Source organism: Doryrhamphus excisus, linkage group LG20, assembly GCF_037039965.1.
Source record: "Doryrhamphus excisus strain RoL-2023G ecotype Guam linkage group LG20, RoL_Dexc_Guam_v1.1, whole genome shotgun sequence".
NCBI classification, from domain to species: Eukaryota; Metazoa; Chordata; class Actinopteri; order Syngnathiformes; family Syngnathidae; genus Doryrhamphus; species Doryrhamphus excisus.
The window spans coordinates 8,544,314-8,557,010 of record NC_136376.1 but is presented as its reverse complement, the minus strand read 5'-3'; the positions used below and the strand labels follow the sequence as shown (position 1 = coordinate 8,557,010).

Sequence of the window (12,697 nt, the reverse complement as noted above, 5' to 3'; positions counted from 1 at the left end):
CATTTCAGAATAAAAGCGCTGGCAAACGTATTTGTCCAAACTGTCTAAAACAGGAATTATTTACGTGGGAAAATCTAATCTAAAATTTAAAATCTAATCACAATATTTTTGTAACAATATTAAATAACATAAAACCGAATTTTCTGCAAAACTGCAATTTTCTGACATAATCGCAGCTGAAGCACCGGATGTTCCGGTGGTGATGTTCAAAAATAAAGTATTGCATATAATAATAATAATTTGTGGTTCAATTGTGGGTTTTGTTATAGTTTCAATTTGACTGTCTTTAACCTCCTTAGATGAAAACAATATGCTACAGTAGTTGTGCGGTTCACAAGGGTTTCTAGTGTCAGTTCTTTCATCCATTTTTGCAACTGCTTGGGTGAGAGGAAAAAAGACTTTCTTTTTTCAAACAGAGATGTGTTTACAATGTAAAGTGGTTTAAAGGCGGGGCGTGCCAACAGCCAAACCTGGCATTTGCTTGCTGCCCGGGCTGTTAGGGGGCCCCGCTAGGGAGGCCTGAGAGACCGACTGCCCCAAGTGCTAATACTATACTGCACAGAAACGACAACACTGGGCCTTTAGGATGCAATTATGAAACAACGAAGTAGCAACCCCCTTAAGGGCCCCCGGCACAGCCCTATCAGCCTATCAGCTCGAGCCGCGAAGTTTGTTTGTTTATCGGCCACGAAGTTCCTGACTTGAGCGATAGAGACAATGATAAGTTATCCCAGTGCGGTAGAAAATAAAAAACAAAGTAAAGAAAGGGAGGAAAAAAAGAAAGACACGTAAGTGCATTGTTATGATCTAGTTGCTGACTGTTGTTAGGGGCTAATAATCTAACAACTAAGCTATGACGAATGCTTAACATTGAAGCTATAGCTAGCAGCAGCAGATGTGCTCCTTCAGTCTCAACCAGCAGAAAATAACAAAAAGTCTAGTGAGGCAGACAGTAATAATGATAATAATACTAAAGTACACCTTGTAAGAAAAGCGTTGCCTTAATGGTTTCTCAAAGTTTTTCAGTTTACATATCAAAATGTCCTAGAAATTAATGTATTTGTTGTCCACTCAAACGTCAACAAGGGCATTTGTTTAATTAAAATGAATTACAGCAGTGGTTTTCAAACTGAGGGGCCAGGCCCCTATTTTGTATTTATTTTGTAACAGCACTTGCGTTGTCATTGGCCTTTCATTTGTGTTTTGTGACTAAAGAACAGAGGTGGGGTGAGACTGACGGATAATCTCCTCCACGCTCTGAGGCATTACAATGGGCCTGGACCACAGAGAGAAGCCTTGCCACCCAAGAAACCTGCAAAGGATTCAACCACAGCTACCACAACTGTGCCACCCAGAATCCAGACCTCCGGTGTTAGATGCAGAACTCCTCCTTCACCTTCACCACAGGCCTTACCACAGGCCTGGCACCCACCTGAGTCTGTCATCATGGTGCCTTGATGCGTTACCCACTAGATTTCTAAAGTCTGTGCTGGTCAGTATGCTACCGCAACTCACTCATCCACTTAACATCTTGCTCCAGGCTGGATCATTTCCAAAAGCCCTACTAACTGCTGTCATTAAGCTTCTTCTGAAGAAGAGCAGTCTTGATTCCACAGTCCTGAGCAACTCTTGCCGCATATCAAACCTGCCACTAGAAGTCTTAGAAAAACTTGTATACCAACAGCTTACTGACTTTCTTCTCTCTTACAATGTGTTTAATACTTTCCAATCAGGCTTTGGACCCCACCACAACACAGAGACAGCTCTGATCAAGTTGACAAATGATATCCGTTTGAACACAGATGCAGGCAAAGTCTCACTTTCAGTTCTGCTAAACCTGAGCGCTGTTTTTGACACAGTTGACCTGGTGATTTTTTTTACAGAGTTCAGAAAACTGGGTGTGAATCTCTGGTACAGCTCTAAAATGTTCAAGTCCTATGTGGAGGACAGGAAGTACTTTGTTGGAATTGGTAAATGTGTCTCAGACCAAATGACTTGTGGGGTTCCCCAGGGGTCGCTATTGTGCAGTCTGTACATGCTCCCTTTAGGCCAGTTGCAATGTGTCCAGATGACACTCAGATCTACAGTATGTATCACCGACGGAAGGTGAACACGGTCCTGCGGATTTACTTTGTCACCACATCAAAACGATAAGTGTGCAGATGCTAAACAACTTTCTCGAGCTAAACTCAAAACTAAAATCAATGTCTTTGGCCCACAGAAACAAAGAGAAAGTTTTCTCTAGTCGCCTTGAGACTCAGACTAGACTAGAACTGAACTTTAACAGCAACATTAACTCAATAACATCAACAGCTTTTTACCACTTGAAAGCATTGCCAAAATGAAGGGAATAGTGTCCAAGTCAGATTTAGAGAGACTACTGTAACGACCTTCTCACTGCATTCAGAATGCTGCTGCTCGAGTCCTGACTAGAAACAGGAAATGTGAGCATATTAGTCCAGTACTGTTTGAATGATTTTATGTTTTTATAAAACGATTTCGGCTACACGGTGGACGAGTGGTTAGCACGCAAGCATCACCGCTAGGAGAGGTTTCCACCCTCGGTCATCTCTGTGTGGAGTTTGCATGTTCTTCCCGGGAAAGCGTGGGTTTTCTCCGGGTACTCCGGTTTCCTCCCACATTCCAAAAACATGCTAGGTTAATTGGCGACTCCAAATTGTCCATAGGTATGAATGTGAGTGTGAATGGTTGTTTGTCTATATGTGCCCTGTGATTGGCTGGCGACTAGTCCAGGGTGTACCCCGCCTCTCGCCCGAAGACAGCTGGGATAGCACCCCCGCGACCTTTGTGAGGATAAATGGTATAAAATGAATGAATGAATGAATAAAACAATTTTTATGAAGAGGTTTTAGCCTCCTTTTATGTAATGCACTATAAATCACTTTGTGTGTGAATGGTGCTCTATAAATAAACTTGCCATGCCTTGCATTGACTTGTAGTCCTGGCAGAACCTGAAAGTGGCAAGAAACGCCACTTTCCTGCTGGGTCATTTTCAGCCTTTTTTGATAATACACTTTTCTGGTCCGCGAGTTGCTGAAAACGTACTATACTTCCATTGGGAATCCCGGGAGGAGCCAAAAATAGCACACAAAAAAAAAACACGCCACTTTTGCAATTTTCACATGTTTTTTCAGGTCCGCAGCTGTCCTGAATTTGCTCTTTTTGAGTTGCCGAATTTATATTTTCTGGCTAGATTGGGAAGTAGGGGAAAACTAGCACACATTCAGTGAAAATCCCAACATGTCACAACATTTTTCTCACGACTTGAATCCCTCCCCATTCACTTGTTCGGTGTGTTTTCCATGCCTTCCTCGCCTTCCTCTTACTCTGCTGTGGAATGTGCATCTCTGCAGTATGAGGGTAGTTAAGAGGCTGCTGTTCTGTATGCGTCTGTGTTTTCATGCTTGAAAAAAAAAAGTCTGTCAGCAAGGAAAGTGTTGAGACATCTGGGTGGGGAGAAAGTGTTGCCCGTCAGTTTGGGTTGGTAGTGGAATGACAGGGTACTTCCTGTCCTCAACAGCTGCTCATTCATTTTACAAGTTGGTGCACTTTAAGAAGGACTGCTAAATATTCCTCAAATTATACATAACCCTACAAATTCTTAACCAAACTAGCATTCCATTCATCTATTTTATATACCGCTTATCCTCACTAGGGTTGTTTGTATGCTGGAGCCTATCCCAGCTGCTGGGTACACCCTGGACGGGTCGCCAACCGTTCATCTTTTACACTAAGCTGAACAGCATTAGCAGTATAGAAAATAAAATTTTGATTAAAATGGATTAAAATACCAATCTGAACACAAATCAGGTGTTCATTCATTCATTTTCTACCGCTTATCCTCCATATCAGGGTTACTTTTTCCAAAATATTTAATTTTCCTAATCATAATCTATTTTCTATGCCGCTTAACCTCACTAGGGTAGCGGGCGTATGCTGGAACCTATCCCATCTGACTTAGAGTGAGAGGTCGGATACACCCTGGACTGGTCGCCAGCCAATCACAGGGCACATATAGACAAACAACCATTCACACTCACATTCATACCTATGGACAATTTAGAGTCACCAATTAACATGTTATTGGAATGTGGGAGGAAATCGGAGAAAACTAATCATAATCATACATTATTACGATCAATATTACCATGTCATAAGTGAATGAATTGAACGGTGATTGCATTGCTGTACAGACCAGACTGAATGTGGTCACTTGGCTACTATATATACAGCAGTCTGCTCTGCTCCCAGAGGCGTGGACATGTGAACACTTCATTGCAAAAGTCCCAGAAAGAAAAAGCTGGGTGGGGGACTGCTTTCCTCTTACAAGTGCAAGATTTACATACCGCTCTTGCAGCTGGTCAACATTAACCCTTTGCACTCCGGCCTCGTCTTGGACACAGATGCCTGACTTTACGTGGTCTTGTCGTTTTGTGTGGCATTTACATTAAAACAATGAAACATCAACACATAGAGATGCCACAAAATATCCACAACAAAGCCATAACTTTAGATCCGGCATTTGTGTTGTGTCGAATCTGGCAAAGAGAGATATTGCTATAACTTTTACACAATAACACAGCACCCCACAATTAGATAAAGCACCAGCATGTGTTGTATAAAATACTTGTTGGACAGCAACAATTGCTTTCAACATAACGGCTAGGCAACCATGCTACCTGTGAAGCAAAAAAATTGCCAGGTTGACTTTTATCTGCCATTCTGTCAGGAAAAATTACCCCCCAAAAGCCAGCTTTTATACACTTTTGTGTGAAAGGGGCCAGATCCGTGTAACAAAAGTGGAGAAACTGCTTTGTTTAACCTGATCATCTTGATTGTGGTTTTTGCATCTCAGATCAATACATACAAATTTTGGAAGGTGCCTGTGTGAAAGGAGTTATTGTAACTGAAATACTTGTATAAACCAGCATCTGGTGTGTGACGAGTCAAATACTTGTCATACAGCGACCACTGTTTTCAACACAACATAGTGGGAGCAGTGTCAAACTTCACAAACCAGGATTTTATTACACACAAGCCACTGTTCTCCCACCAAAGCTGGGGAATGTGTACCCTTATTCTGTGTTGGTGCCGTCCATGCATTTGGAGGGAGTCTAAAAGGGACTAGAGTCCTAAGAGTCGCTTGCCAGCCATCTCATGTTCTGTGTGAAGCCCACACTATTGTGACAATGTACCACTATGCTGGGTTCTGTATGAAAGGGACATAAATTCCGCTGGTATGGTTCAGATGCAGCTATTTTACAGGATCTCTGTGTGAAAAGGGATTATGTAACGGAAATATTTCTATACAACCCAAATGTTTTTGCCTTTCTTTACTCATAAATTTATGAATCCCAATTTCCATGATTTTGAGGAAGCCTCTGTCACACAGAGATCATTCTTTATTACCCACAAAATAGCCAAATTGGATCTGGCATTCATTTTGATGTGCCTTTTATACGGAACCCAGTAAAGCAAGATGTTGCTTTAACTGCCCTATGTCATGTCCCTGTGTAAAACCACACATAATTATGTCAATATACCCTTTAAAGGCAAATACACATAAATACTTCAGAGTATTTTTGTCTGAACTCTGTGTGAAAGGGAGTTATGTAACTGAAACATTTGTTGTTTTTTTTAAACTTGTGAATATAAACACCATTAGATCAAAAATGGACTAAGATCAACCCCCTCAAGAAAGGGACGCTTATTACACAACATATCTAATAAACTGTCCAAAATCTGCACATGGAAGTTATTTGTAATAAGTGAACATCGACTTAAAAGTCAACAACGACTGAAACAATATAAAACATTGAAGAGGCTTAATGGCCCCCAAATGTAGCCTTCACACAACTTTGTGTCTGCAGCAGCTGACGAGAAAAGACCGAGACGTTGAATCATCCTCCATTTTGATTGGCTGCACTTCAGCCCACCTCCAGAACCCCCCCAACAGACTGTTCCGGTATGAACAGGCCCTCTTCCCACACACACACACACACATACTTGCTATCAGTTTAGACACTATGAGCTTCTTTCATGTGGTCTGAGCACATAAAAGATCCCTGCTGATTGGCTAAGGCTTTAATCTCCCAACAGGAAGTTCCTGATGAGGCTTCTGTCCTTTTGTCTTTTTACAAATCTGTGTTAGATTTAGGGAAAAAGCCACCAAAAGCACCCTGAATTTGACTTTATGAAAACAATTCCTTAAAAGAAACTGAATGGTCTGGTTCTTCCACTTTTTAATCTTTGGTTTTACAAAAAAAAGAAACACTTGAGGCAGCAATCACATCCATATGATTAATCTTGCATACAGCATTGTGACAGAAGGCACTGATAAAAAAAAAAAAGTTGAATACAACAGGTTTGTTGCGGTGATATAACATGTAAATCTAAATATAAGATAATGTATATAAACTCTTAGCTGTGCCACTGCAGTGACATAAGGGAAAAGTAGTAACACTAAAATTCCCCATAATGGACTCATGAAAACAAGGCCATGAATGATGAATCATGGACATAAGCACCCTTTAAATAGACTGGTGTGGTGTTTGTGGGGGAAAAAAATACAGTGGAGTTAACTCTTCCTCATCTTGCAGAACAGAAAAGCGGACATCCTTATTTTAGAAGACCGTTTGCTCCCCTCGACTCTTCCTGCAGGCTCCATAAATAACCGAGAGAAGGAAGGCCAGGCAGCAGAGGCAGGCGAACACGGCTGCGGTCAGGTATACCTTGTACAGGCATAAGTGCTTGTACTGCTCCAGGTTGCAGTAAGAGTTGCGATCCGTTTTATAAATCATGACACCAATGGCGGGCAGGTAGAGCGCAGTGGCGGCCACGTCGTGCGCCAGGTTAGTGCACAACCAGTGGGGCCCTCCGAGCAGCGGCACCAGGTCCTGCTTGTCCAGCAGAGTGAGGAAGAAGAGAGCGAGGGTGAGGAGCCAGAAGAGCACCGCCACGAAGAGAACGAAGTGGATGGAACCTTCGTACTTGTTGGCGGCGATCGTCACCCAAAGTCCGGCTCCGAAGACTATCTGTAGGATCCGGATGACTCCCAAGAAGCTACGGAGGAACTTGAGAATGTTCTCCTTCACCTCCGACTGCATGGGCTGGGATGGCATCTCTCTGTATCTCCCCTCCTCCTCCTTCCACCGATCACTTTGGGTCCCTTGTTCCCGAGCAGGGCGGGTGCTTTTCTGCCAGCTGCAAACAGCTGGCCAAAAGGTGGCAACTTTAAAAGTGGAAATTTTGAGGAGGAGGGAAAGATGTGGTGGTCCAATAAATGCGCCAAAAGAGAGCAGGTTGGCGAGAAAAAGAATGAACGATTCGGTTTTTTTTGTCCACGGCCCCGGGGTTTTGAAATGAAAAGCAGTCTGTGTGTTTCGTCTTTTCCGTTTCCTCTGCTCAATGTAGAGTCCGTGTGTGGATTGAGGGGGCTGGCTGAGGAAGAGAGGCGGGCCCCACCTCCTTATTGGACTGCTGGGTGCATCCGTCCTCTGTGGCTGCACCCTCCTCGGTTTTAACAGGAACTACAGTAAAATAATAAAATTGTATGCCATTGGAATGGCAATTTCCTCTGAAATTGCAGGAGAATACTGCAAGTGGAAGAACGTGAAAAGGGGGAAATTGATAGAACTTTAGAATCAGACTCTAAAAAAAGAATCAAACAAGTTTCTGTGTAATTTCCACTGGCATAGGCACCTTTCCATTGATTTTCTAGTGCCATGCTAAGCCGATTTAAGGACAACTCTATAAAAATGAAACTTTTATACACTTTAGAGTAGTCAGTGTACTTATATTTACTTATCTTTGAAATGAACTGTTTCCAAGTATCCCCTGCAATTTTCTTGTGTACCACTAGGGGTACGTGTACCCATTGTTGGTAATCAAGTAAAAAGTGAAGAGTATTCTCATTTTTGTGAGATACTGCATTACAGTAACACCAGGATATAATGCTAATATGCTCGCTGGTGGCTGTGAACAGCATAAAGCTGACATTTGATAATTATATATTATATTATAGTATTAATATTGTAGCGACCCTGACGTGTTCATGTTGAGCTCTTTAGTGTCTGACTGTTCCGAGTGACTGTGAATGCACCAGGTATGGGGGGCGTGTTTTTGATGAGGCTGTGGTTTTAGCGGCGTTGTTCCGGCCGACAGTAGCCATTATTAATAATAATAATAGCAATAAAAAGCTTGTTATCGACCACAGTCGTGTCATTTCCATCTGGCATATCCGAGTTGAAAAAGTCAGTTAAATATTCGCAGTAGCCAACATTTCTTTTTAGAATTTCTGATGTGACCGTGTGCTTAATTTCATTTCATGGTGTTTTTCATCATTCAGTAGAAATGGGAGAAAAAGAAGGCTGTGTGTTAAGGAGAATAATACACAGTCTGTACGCAAAGGCAAAGCCCTGAGGGCCACTACGTCATTGGATGCGCGCAGGATGCTAACTACTTGACTGAACACTCTCGTGCCATTCTGCCCCATTGACGTCAGTGGATTTGACTGACGTAGGGAGAAGCACCAGGTCATCTTTATGACCCGCCTTTCTAACGCTCTGATTGGTCAGACTTGAACGCCTCTGCCAGCCCACTATGGAGGAAGTTGTGTTCTCATTGGTTATTGGGCGGCAGTCATTTGTGACAACACAGCCGGCTCAAGGGCACACAGACGGATCGCAGAACTAAACAAACGTCGCTGCTGAACATCACGTACTCATTTCTTTGAGAAAACAACATCGCGCGATACTGCATCGGTTGAAATGTTACAATATTAACGTTTTGTGGATATATTACATTTTTGGGTAAGTACGTGCAGTATTTTAAATCACGTGACGTGTATTTATGTCTATCAAACTGAACAGTAATTGTATTTTTTCGTGTAAACATTGTATTTTTGGTGTATAGACTGAACAGAGGACCAATTGACCAAAATGAGTGTAGTTTAAGTGCCCCATCTATTTGCAGGCTGCAGATAAACAAGGCAACATGAGGGAGAAAGAAATGGGATCTGCCATTATACTTATTGAAAGTGGGTTAACTTGATCAAATTAATACAAGAAACAACAATTTAACTTAGATTAACATTATATTGTATTTTGACTTGAAATGCCTTTTTTCTTAACTGACCCATATTGAGTGCAGACTAGTGTCTAGTATTGATCTGCTAGTGTCCCACTTACGGTTGAAGCAAACCGATGATGCAGTTACCAACAGGCTTTAAAAGTAGAGCAAATGACTCACGGTACCTCCTAAAGTAGGACTTAAGATACAGCAGCTGACTTAGAAGTCTTCCATGTGCAAGTGTATTTAAAGAGAACCTCCGATGCTCATTTTTTGTCCCTTTGTATTGAGTTGTGGACTCCTATAGAGCAGCTACACACAATAATCTGCACAGAAAGGTATCTAGAGCCTCCAGAATCTGCACCTATTCCAGCTGTATTTCCCTGGCTTTCCAAAACGGCCTGTTTTGATTTATTGCACCCAAGGCCCACCTCTGGGCACGGCCAGTCTGTTATAATTGGTCACACTCCCAAGCACTCCTGAGGACTTCCAGACTACTGCCGAACCCCGCTTTGTAATTTTGCTACTTGCTACTTGAAAGTGGTTAGGAGCTTATGAGATACTGGCTGGAGACCCCTGGCTTACTGTGTATTAACTCAAATGGCAACATAGGTCCGCGTTTGAGTGCAGACAGGATAATACAACATTTATAGTTCCCCTTTAAGGGTCAAAATGCATGGTGTGTACAAAAATACATTCATTTTAGCAGGTCTGGGTACAGTGGTATACCATGGAACCTCCACAATTGTAACACAATCTGTTCCGGTATATTAGCTCCTATGTTAGCTTAAAATAGTCAAACTTAGAGCTCCCATGGATGGCTGTAGCTGCAAGCTTTTAAATGGGTAGTGAAGCCTGTTTTTGTTGTTTTCCAAAGATGATGAAGTGTTGGGTGTTTCCACTGGGCGGGGTCATCTAAGGGTGGGTCAGAGGTAATGTCATGCCCATTCTTAATTTTAGGTACAAGCACAGACACAGCATTTTATATTGTTGCTGATTTAGCAATCTTATAGTGAGCAGTGAGTGTAAAGGTGACTATAGGGGTGTTATTTCATGCCTACGAAGCTCTAATAATAGTAAAAATCATATTCAGAAAGTCAAACATTTTTTTAATGCTCTAACAACAAAATATTGTAGGGTAGTAAGTCTTCCATGTGCAAGTGTATTTAAAGGGGACCTCCGATGCTCATTTTTTGTCCCTTTGTATTGCGTTGTGGACTCCTATAGAGCAGCTACACACAATAATCTGCACAGAAAGCTCTCGAGATCCTCCAGAATCTGCACCTATTCCAGCTGTATTTCTCTGGCTTACCAAAACGGTCTGTTTTGATTTATTGCACCCACGCCCACCTCTGGTCATGCCCACTCTGCTGCGATTGGTCACACTCCAAAGCAGTCCAGAGGACTTCCAGACTACTGCTGAACCCTGCTTTGTAATTTTGTCGGTATAGGAGAGTAATGTCTTGCCCATTCTTAATTTTAGGGACAAGCACAGACACAGCATGTTATATTGTTGCTGATTTAGCAATATTATAGTGAGCAGTGAGTGTAAAGGTGACTATAGGGGTGTTATTTCATGCCTACGAAGCTCTAATAATAGTAAAAATCATATTTAGAAAGTCAAACAATTTTTTAAATGCTCCAACAACAAAAATATTCTGGGGTGGGGTCATTAAAAGCATTTTTAGAAGTACATTTTCACTGTTTTGTATGTTTCAATTTAGTGATGTATATAACCCTATATGAGTGATTTCTATACACAAATTTTTAAAGTATTCTTTACTTTCCCATACAGCCGAGCCCTTGCATGCCACCTTTCCCTGTGATTCCCTGGATGGATCCCGGGGCTTCCTCCCCACCCTCCACGGTGGTAGCTGGCCCCTCCTCTTTGTGGCGGCTGGCCGAGAGGCGAACACGCAAGGCTGGCTCGGGGAACATTTTCAGCAACGTTAACCTGTGGCAGCTTCAGAGACTTTTTAGAGCGGCTGGGGACCAGGACGCCGAGCAGAGGGCACAGCTGGTTTGGGCACACAGGGATGAGTCTGAACTGGCCCAAGCCTTGATAGGACTCAGGGCACGGAGTCACCGCAGAGGGCTGAGGACGAATGGGAGGGACACACTGGGGGCGCACTGGCTGCGTGCCTTCAATCATCTCAGGTGAAATTAGTTTGATATGTCATAAGTGCATTTGATAAATCCTAAGTTATATTTGACCAATCAAATTACTGCAATTAATACTTCTATTCAGCTTTGTGGTTTCGGTAAATAAAACGGCCAACTATAATTTGCTATAAATTTTAACATTTGCCATATTCTTGTCTTTGTCCAGGATCGGTGAAGGCTTCCAAAGTAGCCAACAAAAGAACTCTGCAGATGAGAAGGATTCTGAAGCAGGTTCTCACAGCATCGAAGAGCCATATCAGCACACAAATGAGACAACAGGAAGACCTACAGGGACCACCGTGGTACTAAATGAAAGCCAAGGCCTTAGAGGTCTATGTGAGAGACCGGGTCGAGCCGGTTCAGGCCTGAGGCGAGGAGACAACGACCCAGAGAGATACCTCCACAGAATAATTCACTGAATAGCCGGAAACCTCAGGGAGACATCTGGAACTTCTGCACATAATCTTAGGCAGAAGAACCAAGTTTGATTAACTTCTAGGAAGTCTTCACTGCTAGTTGGCAATATAGCAGCACTACAAGTATACAAAAACACTAAATAACTAAAATGTATTTGTCACTATAGGAGAATTAGATTTTTTTAATGTGTAATAAAGTCTTTATTGTGTTTTCTCCTTAGATTGTCTCATTATTTTTATACAGGCAAAGGTCATTGTGAAGATTACAATAATGTATAATTATGTCTCATAGATAAATTACAAAAAACACTTGTCTTTCAGGTTAATGTAACTCATTCATTTTCTACCGCTTTTTCCTCACGAGGGTCGCGGGGGGTGCTGGAGCCTATCCCAGCTGTCTTCGGGCAAGAGGCGGGGTACACCCTGGACTGGTCGCCAGCCAATCACAGGGCACATATAGACAAACAACCATTCACACTCACATTCATAACTATGGACAATTTGGAGTCGCCAATTAACCTAGCATGTTTTTGGAATGTGGGAGGAAACCGGAGTACCCGGAGAAAACCCACGCATGCACGGGGAGAACATGCAAACTCCACACAGAGATGGACAAATGTGGAATTGAACCCTGGTCTCCAAGCTGTGAGGTCTGCTTGCTAACCACTCGTCCACCATGCAGCCCATTAATGTAACTATTTGTAAAAAAAAAAAAAAAAATCTAACACAGCTGTGAAAAAAATCTCAAATCATAAAAGTGTAAATGATCATGGATGATAATTTGATCAATGAATTGATTATGGTTACAAACTGGCATTTTAATTTTGTGCCAGGTGTTGAGGACCCTCAGAGGTAAAAAGGTATTTAATGATAAACAAAGGGTGCTCACAGAGGAGGGAAAACAAAGTACAACAAAAGCCGCCAGTGACAGAAAGTCACTGGAAAGCTAAAAGTACAAACAATAAAGTACAAAGTAACAAATAAGGATGACAAAGTGGCTCAACTAACAGAAAGTAGGCAACAAAACT

At 42.2% G+C, this 12,697-nt stretch overlaps 2 protein-coding genes across 2 annotated transcripts; one reads left to right on the top strand and one right to left on the bottom strand.

The window, feature by feature from the left end:
- Nucleotides 1–6,012: 6,012 nt before the first annotated feature.
- Nucleotides 6,013–7,470, bottom strand: marveld1 (MARVEL domain containing 1). Its single transcript, XM_058058997.2, has one exon. It carries the CDS (start codon nt 7,140–7,142, stop codon nt 6,645–6,647), a length of 498 nt encoding a protein of 165 aa, XP_057914980.1. The 5' UTR covers nt 7,143–7,470; the 3' UTR covers nt 6,013–6,644.
- A 1,192-nt stretch (nt 7,471–8,662) lies between these two features.
- Nucleotides 8,663–11,889, top strand: avpi1 (arginine vasopressin induced 1). The gene is made up of 3 exons (XM_058058996.2): nt 8,663–8,831; nt 10,886–11,247; nt 11,420–11,889. The coding sequence occupies exons 2-3, from the start codon at nt 10,898–10,900 to the stop codon at nt 11,670–11,672; spliced, it is 603 nt and encodes a 200-aa protein (XP_057914979.2). The 5' UTR covers nt 8,663–8,831; nt 10,886–10,897; the 3' UTR covers nt 11,673–11,889.
- Nucleotides 11,890–12,697: the final 808 nt, after the last annotated feature.

Excerpts from the sequence above, each read along its gene's own strand:
- marveld1 (XM_058058997.2), bottom strand. The coding sequence starts at position 7,142 with ATGCCATCCCAGCCCATGCAGTCGGAGGTGAAGGAGAACATTCTCAAG.
- avpi1 (XM_058058996.2), top strand. The coding sequence starts at position 10,898 with ATGCCACCTTTCCCTGTGATTCCCTGGATGGATCCCGGGGCTTCCTCC. Across the intron at positions 11,248-11,419 it reads CGTGCCTTCAATCATCTCAG|GATCGGTGAAGGCTTCCAAA; the intron begins GTGAAATTAGTT and ends GTCTTTGTCCAG.